Consider the following 16,818-nt stretch of genomic DNA (forward strand, 5'->3'; position numbering starts at 1 on the left):
ATATTAACTTTTCCCGGTCATCAGGGTACCACTTAGTGGATTTTAACAGTAATATTTCCACTGCTAGTCTAGGGTCACCAACCAAAAAAAAAAAAAAGTTAATGGTTCTACAAATGTTTCCTAGTCAAAAAAGAAATGTCTCTTTTATAAAGATACCATAAACCCTCCTGTCAATTCTCCTGTTTAAGTAATACCAAAGCATGTTTAAAATCATTTGAGTAAGGTTTTGAAATGAATCTTAAAACTGTTCATACAAAAGAAATGAAAAATGTTTTTAATTTAAAGGCAACTCCACCATTCGCAGGAATTTCCTTGTATGAGAGTCTAATTTGCTAATCAGATGGATAATATCTTCTTCACAGTGAGCTATGGTTAACTAAATGCTATAACTGAACTACGAAGAAAAAACAGACCCCTCCAAGGGGCAGTCAACTAGGTCATTACTCAGAGGCAAAGCAACCTAATCATTACCACAAAGTTCAAATTAGAGGAATTGATTTGAATATTTAGTGGACTCACTGTGGGGTCAAACCCCTTGAGATCAGTGCATTCATACCTGATAGTCTTCTTAGTGTATTAAAATGGACTTTGATGAAAAATACACAGAATCAGAAAACATACAGAGAGGGAAAGGCAACATGTAGAGATGCTCCCACAGGGTTCAGAGAGTCCCCGATAAACTGGAAAGTGTGGAAGCATCAAGCTCAAGTGGGGACCGTCCTTAGCAGGTGACCAACAACCCTCTGCTTCTGACAACCCTCTGCCTTGGGACGTGTGGGAGGCAAACCTCTTCTAGAAAGAAGTGCTTTCTCATAGGCAGCTACAAAGAATTAATCCTCTCTCCCTTGAAAAAATACTAGTTTAGTCCTTGGGGGTCAGAGAGTCAAGCAGAGAATGCAGTCGGATTGTCAAGACGATACCCACAGTGGCACAACTGACAGAAGAGCAGTGAGGTTTGCAGAGATGGGTGCACCTAGAGGCTGTCATACAGAGTGAAGTAAGTCAGAGAAAAAGAAATACTGTCTATTAACTCATACATTTGAAATCAAGAAAAATGGTACTCATGAACGTATTTGCAGGGTAGGAATAGAGACACAGATGTAGAGAACAAACCTGTGGACTCCAAGCGGTGGACAGAGGTTGGGCTGGGATGAATTGGGAGATTGGGATTGACGAATATACACTATTGATACTTTGTATACAATAGGTTTTTTTGTTTGTTTGTTTGTTTTTTTGCTTTTTGCTTTTATTTCCAATATTCTGGGAGGTGGGTCATAGAGGATCCTGCTGTGATGTATGTCAGAGAGTGTTTTGCCTATGTTCTCCTCTAGGAGTTTTATAGTTTCTGGTCTTATGTTTAGATCTTTAATCCATTTTGAGTTTAGTTTTGTGTATGGTGTTAGAAAGTGTTCTAGTTTCATTCTTTTACAAGTGGTTGACCAGATTTCCCAGCACCACTTGTTAAAGAGATTATCTTTAATCCATTGTATGTTCTTGCTTCCTTTGTCAAAGATAAGGTGTCCATATGTGCATGGATTTATCTCTGGGCTTTCTATTTTGTTCCATTGATCTATATTTCTGTCTTTGTGCCAGTACCATACTGTCTTGATAACTGTGGCTTTGTAGTAGAGACATTTGAATCATTTCTAATGAGGTGGATGAAACTGGAGCCTATTATACAGAGTGAAATAAGCCAGAAGGAAAAACACCAATACAGTATACTAACGCATATATATGGAATTTAGAAAGATGGTAACAATAACCCTGTGTACGAGACAGCAAAAGAGACACTGATGTATAGAACAGTCTTATGGACTCTGTGGGAGAGGGAGAGGGTGGGAAGATTTGGGAGAATGGCATTGAAACATGTAAAATATCATGTATGAAACGAGATGCCAGTCCAGGTTTGATGCACGATACTGGATGCTTGGGGCTGGTGCACTGGGACGACCCAGAGGGATGGTATGGGGAGGGAGGAGGGAGGAGGGTTCAGGATGGGGAACACATGTATACCTGTGATGGATTCATTTTGATATTTGGCAAAACTAATACAATTATGTAAAGTTTTAAAAATAAAATTAAATTAAAAAAAAATAGGTAACTACTGAGAACTTACTGTATAGTGCAAGGAACTCTATTCAGTGCTCTGTGGTGACCTAAATGGGAAGGAAATTCAAAAAGGGGAGATATGTATGCACGTGGCTGATTCATTTGCTGTACAGCAGAAATTAACACAACATTGCAAAGCAACAGGGCCTGCGTGCTCCGTCATGTCTGACTCTTTGCAACCCCACAGAGTGTAGCCCACCAGGCTCCTCTGTCCATGGGATTCTCCAGGCAAGAATACTGCAGTGGGTTTCCATTTCCTTCTCCAGGGACTCCTCCTTACCCAGGAACTGAACATGACTTTCCCATATCGGTAGGCAGATTCTTTACCACTGAGCCAATATACGGGGAAAAAAAAAAAAAAAGGCAATATCATAAATCCTTCCATGAACTGCTATTGTTAGAAATCACAGGAGACTTAATAATAATATTTGCCTTTGATTGCAAACAAGCAGAGACAATTTGAAAGTGAAACTTACAGAATATACAGCATGCTAAGATTCTATTTCAATTAATATCAGACTCTACTTGTTACAAACTCCAGGAAAGCCCTCTTAAGGTTTTACATGTGGGAGGCTAAGAGCAGATGATGTCAATTACATGAGCACATATCCCACAGAAGGCTACAAAAATACACTTATTTGGCATACAAAAGAATGGAGAGATAAATGTACTTTATCACAGCCAGTAGGAAATGTTTTATTCCATAAATAAGTTATCTCATTTCATTTTGTTTACATTTTTTTAATTAGGCAAAGAAACCTTTCCAATTTTTTTTTTCCAATCTTAGCCAAGTCCAAAATGATTAGGTAGCATCTCATCTGCCTGTCCCTCTCCATATCTAATTTTCATAGTAAATCAGTCACTTTCCACTTCAAATCCAAATCCAGGAACTGAAGTTGTTTGCCAGTTTGCTATTTCCTGGCAGGGGGGAAATCTGGTTCCTGTTATTTGTGCTAAGTTGCTTCTGTTGTGTCCGACTCTTTGTGACCTCATGGACTGTAGCCCACCAGGCTCCTCTATCCATGGGATTAGCCAGGCAAGAATACTGGAGTGGGTTGCGATGCCCTCCTCCAGGGGATCTTTCCAACCCAGGGACTGAACCCACGTCTCTTACATCTCCTGCTTTGGCAGTCGGGTTCTTTACCACTAAACCCACCAGGGCAGCCCTTCTGTTGATTTGGGAGGTATTTTTCCTTTCCTGTGGTTTTATATGCACTATTTTCAATACAGAGAACACTAGGCAAAGCCTTGCTGGAAGGGCCCTCTTGTTGGCAAAAGCCCATGTGCTGGAACGGTCACCTGACCTGGCCAGAAGGGACCCGGGGCTGATTCCCACCTGGGCACAGGCTGGCCAGGCTACAGCCTGGGGGTCCCAGACCCACAACAACTTTGGGGTGGAGTGCTGGCTGTCCTTGTCCACACAAAAGGCAGTATTTGCATCTTATGGAACATTCTAGAACCTGTAGGCTTCCCTGGTGTCTCAGCAGTAAAGAATTCACCTGCCAATGCAGGACATGCAGGTTCTATTCCTGGGTTGGGAAAATCCCCTGGAGGAGGAAATGGCCCCCCACTCCAGTCTTCTTGCCTGGAGAATCCCCTGGACAGAGGAGCCTGGCGGGCTACAGTCCATGGGGTCGCAAAGAGTCGGACACAACTGAGCAACTAAACAACAACTGGAACTTGTAAAGCATAGAGACCTCTAGGAAGGAGTCTTCTGAGCCTCTCCCCTCAAGATGAAAGGAGGAGAGAAAGGCCCTCAGCCAGATTTCTCCACGCACGCTGTCCGCACAGACGCCCTGGAGTCAGTCTGCTATAGCTAATGTTCCGTGTCCTTCTGTGTCTGTCTTCTTCTTTCCCAGAACACTTGAAGGAGAAGCTGGAAGAGTACATGGCTCGGTTTTCCAAAGTGAGGATCGTCCGCACCAAGAAAAGGGAAGGGCTGATCCGGACACGACTCCTGGGGGCATCCATGGCCAGAGGCGAGGTCCTGACCTTCCTAGACTCCCACTGTGAGGTCAACGTCAACTGGCTGCCCCCACTCCTCAGTGAGTGCCCCTCAGCCTCCTGGGGTCTAGGCAGGGGAGGGGGTTTACTTCTATTTAGTTTGCCGTTGACGAAGGCTAGAGACCCCTTTAATGGGGTTTGCAGTGGGAGCCCTGAACGCTATTATTACCCATTGCTGGGAAGTATAGGTAACTAGAAAACCGCATTGAAATTACCTTTTTAGATAATACAGTCTAACTTTGGTTCAATAAGGTTTGATTTCTTATCTGAGACATTCACTGAGTAGACTAAAAGGAAAAGGTGTTTATTATACTATCTACAAGTACAGTGGGCTTCCCAGGTGGCTCTACTGGTAAAGAACTCACCTGCCAAAACAGGGGATGTAAGAGATGCAGGTTTGATCTCTAGGTCGGGAAGGTCTCCTGGAGGAGGCCATGACAACCCACTCCAGTATACTTGCCTGGAAAACCCCATGGACAGAGGAGCCTGGCGGGCTGCAGTATACAGGGTTGCAAAGAGTTGAATACGACTAAAGTGACTTAGCACACATAAGCACAGTATGGTTAAAATGCACACACACACACACACACACATAATGTTTAGCGATTATTATAGGATTGTTAAGAGATGAGAGCTGCCCGTTTTCCTAAGGGAAAAACAAACCTCATTATTCACTGCTGCTGCTGCTGCTGCTAAGTCACTTCAGTCGTGTCCGACTCTGTACGACCCCATAGATGGCAGGCCACCAGGCTCCCCAATCCCTGGGATTCTCCAGGCAAGAATACCAGAGTGGGTTGCCATTTCCTTCTCCAATGCATGAAAGTGAAAAGTGAAAGGGAAGTCACTCAGTCGAGTCCAACTCTTAGCAACCCCATGGACTACAGCCTACCAGGCTCCTCTATCCATGGGATTCTCCAGGCTACCATCATGTAAAACTCCACATCACTAATAAGTCCACATCACCAACTTTGTCTAGGCCCTGCTGCAATTCTTGAGAGCATCTCTGAACTGACATTTGTTCTGATGCTGCGATGAAAAATGCATTCAGCCCCCAGAATATAGTCATGGTGCAAGCACTCTGACATTTTCTCAGGATTTACAAGGCTCTTCTCCTTTCCACTCTGGCTCCAGCCTAGCTGCCTAAATATATGACCCCTTACATTCACACAGAACCCTTCAAACACACAGAGCTGCCCCCCAGGTGATACATCTTAAATGATCACAAGAAAACTCTCTGACACTTGAACTGTTAAAAACAGCAAATGCATTCAAACTAGAAAACCTATGTGAAACTGAGTCCAAGCATTACTATTAATATCTCTTTAATTTCACAATGAAGACAGAGATAAAGCCCAGTCATAGCTAAGGAATAAATTGTAAAATGAGAAAAAATGTGTTTCTAAAAAGTTCTTGGTCTGCACATTGTGTTCCTTTATGTTCCTCCAGATTTCACTAAATCAACTTTTATTGTAAATATATCCCTGGTCTTGGAGCTAAAGCAAGTAACAACCGCCTTCACAATAGCTGCCTCAGGAAGAATCACTTGCTATTGACAACTGTGCAGGATTTCAGGCGGAACTGGCAAAGCTCCATTAGTAAAAGATGCGGGGGGCGGGGGTGGAAATCAACTGAAACTGTGTTGGATTTGAAACAGGAAATGATCAGCCGGTAAGGCCCCACCATATCTCAGATCCACCCCCTCTCCGACAGACAACGGCCTGGCCACCCTAATCCACAGGGATGTTTCTATGCTCCTAATGGTCAGAGACTCTTCTGAGCCTTTAATTAAAAGTACCTTGTCCAAGGACATAGCAATTTAAAGTTTCATCAGTAGCCCTGAGCTTCCCTTAAACTGAATTTGGCCTGTAAGGTGTTGAATAGGCAAGGAAGTCAGCACAAGGGCTAATTATTTATGAACCAAAGCAATCCCTAAAAGCCAATGATCAAGGCCCTGATTGTTCCTATGCATCTAAAAAGAGGAGAGGAAAGGGAAAAGACAGAAAATAAAGAGAAACCCATTTTTCCCTTTAAAGCATTTCATTTCCTATAGGCCTGATGGTTAAGACATGATCTGAGCTCAGGATTGCTATCTTTTTTTATTTTCCTCTATCACTGCCTTGATACATCTTTCAAAATGAAAAAAAATTTTAAAGAAACAGGTGGAGTCACACGGTTTGGTTCATTTTTCACTCTGGGATTATACCTGGATTTCAATTTCCCATTAAGAGTCTATTTGTTTGATCCCAGGAAATTGAAATGTAGGCACAATCCTTAGACAAAAAAGTAGTCAAACTGCCTTCACTGTGAGCAAGAGCAGCTGGATGAGAGCTGAGAGGAAATTTGACAGGAAAGCTGACAGTTAATTTAACAGACTCATTCTCTTTGGGTCACCTTGGGACTCCTTGTTGGTCAAGGAACTTGTTAAGTCAACCTGATTCTGAATTGGATTGAAGAACATCACTGAAACCTTAATACTCATGTAGCAGCAGAGCTGATAGAAGAAATATTTTGGACACAGCAGTGAAGGTCTCCTCTGTCAAAGACATCTCTGGGAAAAGACCACTTAGTGAAAGATAAAACCTACTCTAAGACTTTCCCAGGTGAAAAAGGGTGCGTAGAGAGCCCTTGGTGGGGACTGATCCGAAGGTGTTGGGGGTGGGAGGCGGGGTCTCTCTGCCTCCTAAATAACTAAATAAGATGAAGGTGACCTTAGGCTCTCTGAGGCCTCCTGGGACCACACTAGCTAAGACTGCAACCCCTTTTCTAACAAATAAATAAAGACAAGGACCCGAACATAATAAGCTAAAAAATTAAAAATAAAACAAAATCACAACCTTCTCCACATGCCACATTCGCCTTGCTGCTGCTGCTGCTAAGTCGCTTCAGTCATGTCCGACTCTGTGCGACCCCATAGACGGCAGCCCACCAGGCTCCCCCATCCCTGGGATTCTCCAGGCAAGAACACTGGAGTGGGTTGCCATTTCCTTCTCCAACATTAGGCTTACCCTGTTTTATTTTCTTTCTATCACATTTAAGACCATCTAGCATACTATATCCGGAGAAGGCAATGGCACCCCACCCCAGTACTTTTGCCTGGAAAATCCCACAGACGGAGGAGCCTGGTAGGCTGCAGTCCATGGGGTTGCTACAGTCGGACACGACTGAGCGACTTCACTTTCACTTTTCACTTTCATGCATTGGAGAAGGAAATGGAAACCCACTCCAGTGTTCTTGCCTGGAGAATCCCAGGGATGGGGAAGCCTGGTGGGCTGCCGTCTATGGGTCGCACAGAGTCGGACACGACTGAAGCGACTTAGCAGCAGCAGCAGCAGCAGCATACTATATGAGGCATCTCTTGTGGCTCAAACAGTAAAGAATCTGCCTGCCAATGCAGGACATTTGGGTTTGATCCCTCAGATGAGATGGTCCACTAGAGAAGCAAATGGCTACCCACTCCAGTATTCCTGCCTGGAGAATTCCATGGACAGAGGAGCCTGGTGGGCTCCAGTCCATGAGGTCACAAAGAGTCAGACACGACTGAGCAACTAAGCACAGTGCATCACACTAAATAATTGAGTGATCTACTGTACCTATGGATTCTCTTTGGTCCATTCATGAAGACAGGGGTTTTTGTGGTTGTGGCTCACTGCTGGCTCCCTTAGAACCATGCAAAGTGACAGGCATGCAGTTTCTACTCAATGAATAACTACTAAACTATGAATGAATTAATGAACAAATCCATGAGTGAATGGAAGGCATGTAGATCTGGAGGGGAGGTTTTCCACAGGATCCTGTGATCCCCACATCCTCTTCATTACTGTCATCAGGATAATGACGTGGAAACTGTCAGACCTCATTATTTCTCCATGATGCCTTTCCTCTTTTAAAGATATTTAACTGTGCTTTATTCCTCATGCCACATCCAGAGGTCTCTCAAAGAACCAGAAAGCAGATGTTGACACTTAGAAGCTCAAGCCCTCTGGCAGTGTTAGCTGTTATAACAAAATATTTAAGAAATGCACATTGTGGAGAAGACAATACTTCACATGACGCTCTTGTAGGTGAACCAGAGTACATGTGTGTGCCCTTTCCAGCGCTGGCTGTCCACGTCTGGCATAATAACAACTACCAGGGAGGATCTGGGACTGGAACTGGAGAATAAGTCTCCTTTCTGCCTCAGAGAAGCACCAGAGCAACTGGATGGACCCCAGGCTTTAGGACTGGACCGTTAAGCGGGGCTTGCATCCTAGTGTGTGTTCTCAAAATACAAGCATACTTGGACAAGTTACTTAACTTCTTTGCACCCAGTTTCCTCATGTGTAAATTGGGAATGATAATTAGAGCCACCTCACAGGGTTGCCAGGAGGATTAGAAACAGCAGGAGTTGCGCTGACATATATACCCTATCATGTGGTGGCTCAGTGTTAAAGGGGCTGCCTGTGATATAGGAGACACCGGTTCAGGTCCTGGGGTTGAGAAGATCCCCCCGAGGAGGAAATGGCAACCCATTCCAGTATTCTTGCCTAGAGAATCCCATGGACAGAGGAGACAGGCTGGTTATAGTCCGTGGAGTTGCAATGAGTCAGGCACAACTGAGCAGCTGAGCACACGTGCATCTATACAATAGACAGCTGGTGGGAAGCTGCAGGCCAGTGCAGGGAGCTCAGCTTGTGCTCTGTGATGACCTAGACGGGTGGGATGAGGAGGTGGGAGGCAGGAGCAAGAGGGTAGGAATACACGTATAGAGAGAGAGAGCTGGTTCACCTAGTCGTACAGCAGAAACCAATGCAACATTGTAAAGCAATTATTCTCCAATTTAAAAAAGGAAAAGAAACAGCATAAGTATATTAGTAGTTGCTCAAGAATTTAATAGTAGCAGCAGTTAACACATCACCTAATATATTTTTGGATATGATGAGAGAAGAGTGGATTTATGAACATAGTGGAGAAGGAGAGGGTGGGAAGAGCTGAGAGAGTAGCACTGAAACATACATCACTATACGTAAAAGAGACAGCCAGCTGGAATTTGCTGTACGACGCAGGGAGCTCAAATGCAGTGCTCTGTGACAACCTAGAGGCGTGGGACAGAGTAGAAGGTGGGAGGGAGGCGCACGAGGGAGGGGCATATGCATACCTAGATGGTCATTCACGCTGACCTATGGCATAAACCAACATAATATAAGGCAACTGTCCTCCAATTAAAAATGAATAAATGTATTAAATAAAAAATGTACAGCTTTGATGAACAAAGTCTATATTAAAGAACAGTAGCAACAACAGCAGGGCAAATCTAGGACTTGGTGAAATCTCAGGCAAGCCTGAGAGCAAAGGATTCTGTGTGTCATTTCCCAGAATCTGGGGGGACAGGAGAGGACCAGCCATCAGGGCCACTGTGAGATTAGATGATAAAAACCATGAAGTTAAATATTTACATCCTGGACCCTCCAGAAAGCAGGCCAGTATTCTCTCAGCAGGCTCTAGCCGCATGCTTAAAGGAACACAGGGAGTGTTTATACCCCATGCATGGTGGAGGCACCATGAAATGACAGATTGGGGACAAGTCAGAGCAGAAATGTGACAGAGGGAGAGTTAAATGGACTTCTTCAGGTCTCTCTGGGACATCACTTTCTTAAACGTAAGCACCACAACACTAATTGCACCTGATCAAGGTCCCATCACGTCACGCCCAGCATACAGAGATACTGCAAAGTGCTCTGAAGACCACAGGGAACCAGGCTTCAAGGGCGATGGGTGAGGAAGGGCTTTTGCAGAAAAGTGAGGGATGACCTAAGCAGGCATATCACTTCCTGCTCTGTGCTTCCGCTTTTCAGACCAAATTGCACTGAACCACAAGACCATTGTTTGCCCCATGATCGACGTCATCGACCACAATCACTTTGGGTACGAGGCGCAAGCTGGGGATGCCATGCGTGGTGCCTTTGACTGGGAAATGTATTACAAGAGGATCCCCATCCCGCCAGAGCTGCAGAGGGCGGACCCCAGTGACCCTTTCGAGTGAGTAGCAGCCTGGGGACCTGATGGGGAGGCGGTAGGTGACTGGGGCATGTGTGTGTCAACTGGAGAAGCACCAGGACAATTATCTCTAATGAAATGGAATAAAACAGGTGGCAAAGGTATGCAAGACATTGGGGAAAGGTCAGACTTACAAGGTATAAAAAATCATAAGGTGGCCAGAGTACATTCTCCAACTTTCTAAGCATGAGAGGGCATGTGCAATGTGGAATCAGGAAAAAGCAGAGTTCACAGCAAATGCAAAGAGAAGGGAGGCATAGCCCCTTTCAGATATTCTCTTAGAGCTTCTCTTTCCATTTTCAGTTCCCTCTCTTCTTTCCTGTTGTTGTTGTCTAGTCATTAAGTCTTGTCCAGACTCTGTGACCCCAGGGACTGCAGCACACCAGGCTCCTCTGTCCCTCACTATCTCCCAGAGTTTGCTCAAACTCATGTCCATCGAGTCGGTGACACCATCCAACCATCTCATTCTCTGTTGTCCCCTTCTCCTCCTGCCCTCAATCTTTCCCAGTATCAGAGTCCTTTCCAGTGAGTTGGCTCTTCTTATTTGGTGGCCAAAGTATTGGAGCTTCAGCTTCAGTGTCAGTCCTTCCAATGAATATTCAGGGTTGATTTCCTTTAGGATTGACTGCTTTGATCTTCTTGCAGTCCAGGGGACTCTCAAGAGTCTTCTCCAGCACCACAATTTGAAAGCATCAACTCCTCTGTTCTTTGTGCTTTTCCCTAAAGCGGGAGTCCCCAACCCCTGGGACAGGAACGAATACTGGTTCATGACCTGGTAGGAACTGGGTCACACAGCAGGAGGTGAGCAGTGGGCAGGTGAGGGAGGCTTCATCTGTATTTACAGCTGCTCCTCATCGCCAGCATTGCCACCTGAGATCACAAATGATGGTGGCCTTAAAACTATGTTTGACACCACTTCAGATCACAATACTTCCTGGATTAAAGTCTAGGTGGAATATTCTAGGTTGCCACAAAAGCACCATTTCCAAAATCCTATCTTTGTGAAGCAGGGTTTCTGCAGGGACAGCAACCAAATGACAATTCGGAGTAGACTGGACATAAGCATATACTTCGCCTCTCACTGTCTCCCGTCACCCCTAGATGGGACCGTCTAGTTGCAGGAAAACAAGCTCAAGGTCCCCACTGATTCTGCCTTATGGTGAGTTGTATAATTGTCTCATTATATATCACAATAATAACAGAAATAAAGTGTACAATAAATGTAATGCACTTGAATCATCCCAAAACTATCCTCTTCTGGGTCTGTGGAAAAGTTGTTTCTCATGAAATGAATCCATGGTTCCAAAAACCTTGGGGGTCACTGCCCTAAAGAATTATTTAAATGAACTACTCTACTTTTGTTTACAGTATAAGGGAATGATATGAAATATGCAGACGGTAAAGAATCTGCCTGCAATGCAGGAGACTCGGGTTCTATTCCTGGGTCCTGAGGATCCCTTGGAGAAGGAAATGACAACCCACTCCAGTACTCTTCCCTGGAAAAAAAAAAATCCCATGGACAGAGGAGCCTGGTGGGCCACCATCCAGGGGTGGCAAAGAGTCAGAGATGACTTAGTGACTATCACTTTCACTTTCACGTTTTTCCATCTCTGCTGGGAACTGCTTCTGTATAAAAGAAGGTCATGTTTCTGAGCAGCCGCTCCCAGAACTTAAACTTGGGGAACTCAATCCAAATGACAGATCCAGAGTAGAGCATCTACTATATATATACATACACATACCATGGATACATCTTCTTGATCCATTTATCTATTGACGGACACTTAGGTTGCTTCCATATCTTGGCTATTATACATAATGCTGCTGTGAACACTGGACAATTGGTGCTTTTGTTTGCCTGTTTGTTTTTAATATATACCCAGGAGTGGAACTGCCAGTTCGTGTGGAAGTTCTATTTTTAGTTTTTTGAGAAAGTCCCACACAGCTTTCTGCAGTGACTGTACCAATTTACATTCCCACCAATGGTGTACAAGCAAGCGTTTGCTTTTCTCCACACCTTTGTCAACATTTGTTAATCGTGGTCTTTTTTGATTATGGCCACTCTGACAGATATGAAGTGATATCTCACTGTGGTTTTAATTTGCATTTCCCTGACAATTAGTGATGTTGAGCATCTTTACATGTGTATGTTGGCCATCTGTATTTCCTCTGTTGAGAAATGCTTATTAGGGTCTTCTGCCCACTTTTTAAATTTAGGGGTTTTTTTATGTTGATTTGTATGATTCTCTAAAACCATATACAAAAATAAACTCAATAAATGCCAAAATAAAGAACTCATAGTGTCCAGCTTCACAAGCAAATACTTAGTAATGCCTGAGGCAAGCAATACAATTAATGTGGTAAATCTCACATTTGTTATGATCAGTTTTCACACTGCTTGTAAGTGCTAATAATAAGAGACAGACATGGCCCATATCAAATAAATAAATAAACTCAAATGGATTAAAAACCTAAATGTAAGACTATAAAACTGTAGACTATAAAATTCCTAGAGGAAAACATAGGCAGAACACCCTTTGACATAAATCGCAGCAATTTTTTTTTAGATCCATTTCCTAAAGCAAAGGAAATAAAAGCAAAGATAAACAGATGGAAACTACTTAAAAGTTTTTCTGCACAGCAAAAAAAACCATCAACAAAATGAAAAGACAACCAACAGAATGGGATAAAATATTTGCAGGTGATATGACCAGTAAGGGGTTAATATCCAAAATATATAAACAGCTCACACAATTTAACATCAAAAAAATAAATACTGTCTTTTCATCAAAATATGGGCTATAAACATTTGCAGTAGAGAAACTCACAAGTATAAAACTGACTTCTGTGACACTCAAGCTTTAAATTACAGTAAACATTTGATAAATGTCAGGAAAATGGTTCCTCTAATTCTAACAGTCTCTAGAAAGGTAAGCTCTTGGGAGGACAAGGGGGATCTCAAAAGACATTAGCCTGAAAAAAAGCTAATTTTATTATTTTTAAAAAAGCTATCTATTGTAATAGAAATGTAATATCTATGAAGCACACTCATTAAGTATCCAGAATTTCTGAAAGACACCTCTTCAGACTCCTAAATTATTAGTTTTGGAAAAGAAATAATGAAGCCCTTTGTTACTCTTCCAAATACTCCAGCCAATATTTCAAGGATATTGAAAACTACCAGGGAAGTTTTTCAGTAATCCAAGAGAAGAAGTTTCTAGGAGATGATCTTTACACGTCCATGAAGATAACCATCTGAAAGTCTTAGCAACAGGACTTAGGTTGGGTTTCAAAGCCAAGTGGGTGTGGGAGAATACCAAAAAAATTAAACCCTTTAACACAGTGGATCCTAAAAGACGCTTTCTCCTTGGAAGAAAAGCTATGACAAACCTAGACAGCATATTAAAAAGCAGAGGCATCATTTTGTCAACAAAGATCCAAACAGTCAAAGCTATGGTTTTTCTAGTGGTCATGTACAGATGTGAGAATTGAACCAGAAAGAAGGCTGAGCCAGGAAGAACTGATGCTTTCAAACTGTGCTGGAGAAGACATTTGAGAATCCCTTGGACTGCAAAGAGATCAAAGAAGTCGATCTTAAAGGAAATCAAACCTGAATATTCATTGGAAGGACGGATGCTGAAGCTGAAGCTCCAATACTTTGGCCACCTGATGCGAAGCACTGACTCATTGGAAAAGATCCTGATGCTGGGAAAGATCAAGGACAGGAGGAGAAAGGGGTGACAGAGGATAAGGTGGTTGGATAGTTGGATGGCATCACTGACTCAATGGATACGAGTTTCAACTGACTACGGGAGATAGTGAAGGACAGGGAAGCCTGGTGTGCTGCAGTCCATGGGGTCACAAAGAGTTGGCCATGACTTACTGACTGAGCAACAACAACAAACACAGGGGAACTCTTGGTAGATGGCCGCTGATGGTAGAATAGCCATGGCCTAGTTGCTACCGCTCAAGGTTGCTGTGTTCAGGGCAAGGATTCATCCAAGATGACTTTTCCAACAGATACTGTAATCATGGTTGGGTTATAATGTATTTCATTAATACTTTACTTCCACTGAAATAGCAAATGGGGCCCCTGCTTTCTGCAGACATGGGATCAAGATACTACCAAAGGAATTTCAATTCGTGAAAATTCTAAAAGTATCCTCAGTCCTTGCACTGACAATTAAAATTTCGTTAGGCAGACCCCAGCTATGGCCATGACAGTATCAGGCCTGTTGCTTAACCCGAGAGCTGGCAGAGTTGCTAACTTTTGGAATTAAATAACTCTCGATCTTGTCACATACTTAGATGGTTGCCATCCTGTCAAAAGTGGGATTCTGTCAAATGTAAGCCCGCCTTTCTGCTTGAAGTCCCTTTGATTCCTGGGAAGGAGGGCACTTCATCCTTTTGCAATAACCATAGCTTCTAGGAGTGTCCACTTTGATCTTGGAAACTGCATTTGCCTCCCTGATAATAAGTAAATGCTTAGTTACCCACGCAGCTCTGAGCAGTGTGTCTGCAATCCCATTATCTCGGTGGCCAAGTGAATGTATGAATAAACAGACATACTTTCGGCAAACACTCCCTTCTCTAGATGTAAAAGCTTTAAGACATACAGAAGAAACATGGTCTATCTACACACCTCTCAAGTCTTTCATGTTTTCTGTTGGCTACTGTGAGGATTTACTGGGGACGGGGGTCAGGGGAGACAGGCAGAAAAGTCAGGAAGAAAGGAACTGAAGAGTTAGATGGAAATGCAGTTCAAATTCCAAGACCTTTCTGATAAAATATATGCAAAGCTTATCTTCTGAACAAGTGGATCAAATTTCCTAAATGACAATATCTGAATTCTCTCACTGATTCTACCATTATTGGAGTCTTCTCCAACTAGCAATTGCAGTGGTATTTTTCAACCTGTAAATCATGTGAAATTACTGTGGCATGAACAGTATTTAACAATGAATTAACTGAACTGAATTGAAAATTTCAGAGTATTATATCAGTACATAAGTATAGGGATTGTCTCAGATATGTGATTTTGTGTAATGCATATATGATTCTGGGTCATGGTATAAATGGTATTTATTAATATAGGTTATGAAAAAAGATGTCCTTTTCATTATAAGGGACTGGAATGCAAAAGTAGGAAGTCAAGAAACACCTGGGGTAATAGGCAAATTTGGCCTTGGAATACAGAATGAAGCAGGGCAAAAGCTAATATAGTTTTGCCAGGAGAAACGCACTGGTCATAGTAAACACCCTCTTCCAACAACACAAGAGAAGACTCTATACATGGACATCACCAGATGGCCAACACCGAAATCAGATTGATTATATTCTTTGGCACAGCAGCCAAAGATGGAGAAGCTCTATACAGTCAGCAAAAACAAGTCTGGGAACTGACTGTGGCTCAGATCATGAACTCCTTATTGTCAAATTCAGACTTAAATTGAAGAAAGTAGGGAAAACCACTAGATCATTCAGGTATGACCTAAATCAAATCCCTTATAATTATACAGTGGAAGTGAGAAATAGATTTAAGGGACTAGATCTGATAGATAGAGTGCCTGATGAACTATGGACGGAGGTTCGTGACATTGTACAGGAGACAGGGATCGAGACCATCCCCATGGAAAAGAAATGCAAAAAAGCCAAATGGCTGTCTGAGGAGGGCTTACAAATAGCTGTGGAAAAAAAGGTAAAGATATAAGCATCTGAATGCAGAGTTCCAAAGAATAGCAAGGAGAGATAAGAAAGCCTTCCTCAGCGATCAGTGCAAAGAAATAGAGGGAAACAACAGAATGCAAAAGACTAGAGATCTCTTCCAGAAAATTAGAGATAGCAAGGGAACATTTCATGCAAAGATGGGCTCGATAAAGGACAGAAATGATAGGGAGCTAACAGAAGCAGAAGATATTAAGAAGAGGTGGCAAGAATACACAGAAGAACTGTACAAAAAAGATCTTCATGACCCAGATAATCACCATGGTGTGATCACTCACCTAGAGCCAGACATCCTGGAACGTGAAGTCAAGTGGGCCTTAGAAAGCATCACTACGAACAAAGTTAGTGGAGGTGATGGAATTCCAGTTGAGCTATTTCAAATCCTGAAAGACAATGCTGTGAAAGTACTGCACTCAGTATGCCAGTAAATTTGCAAAACTCAGCAGTGGCCACAGGACTGGAAAAGGTCAGTTTTCATTCCAATCCCAAAGAAAGGCAATGCCAAAGAATGCTCAAACTACCACACAATTGCACTCATCTCACACACTAGTAAAGTAATGCTCAAAATTCTCCAAGCCAGGCTTCAGCAATACATGAACCATGAACTTCCAGATGTTCAAGCTGGTTTTAGAAAAGGCAGAGGAACCAGAGATCAAATTGCCAATATCCGCTGGATCATCGAAAAAACAAGAGAGTTCCAGAAAAACATCTATTTCTGCTTTATTCACTATGCCAAAGCCTTTGACTGTGTGGATCACAATAAACTGTGGAAAATTCTGAAAGAGATGGGAATACCAGACCACCTGATCTGCCTCTTGAGAAACCTGCATGCAGGTCAGGAAGCAACAGTTAGAACTGGACATGGAACAACAGACTGGTTCCAAATAGGAAAAGGAGTACGTCAAGGCTGTAGATTGTCACCCTGCTTATTTAACTTACATGCAGAGT

At 42.9% G+C, this 16,818-nt stretch overlaps 1 protein-coding gene across 1 annotated transcript in view; it reads left to right on the forward strand.

Moving 5' to 3' along the window:
* The window catches only part of GALNTL6 (polypeptide N-acetylgalactosaminyltransferase-like 6), a 1,008,296-nt gene that overhangs the window by 758,662 nt on the left and 232,816 nt on the right, over positions 1-16,818 (forward strand). The window contains exons 4-5 of the mRNA XM_010840244.1: positions 3,969-4,154; positions 9,945-10,128. Of these exons, the coding sequence (XP_010838546.1) occupies positions 3,969-4,154; positions 9,945-10,128 (370 nt within the window). The remainder of the gene's footprint in view (positions 1-3,968; positions 4,155-9,944; positions 10,129-16,818) is intronic.

This window comes from Bison bison, unplaced genomic scaffold (genome assembly GCF_000754665.1).
Source record: "Bison bison bison isolate TAMUID 2011002044 unplaced genomic scaffold, Bison_UMD1.0 scf7180017864143, whole genome shotgun sequence".
NCBI lineage: Eukaryota > Metazoa > Chordata > Mammalia > Artiodactyla > Bovidae > Bison > Bison bison.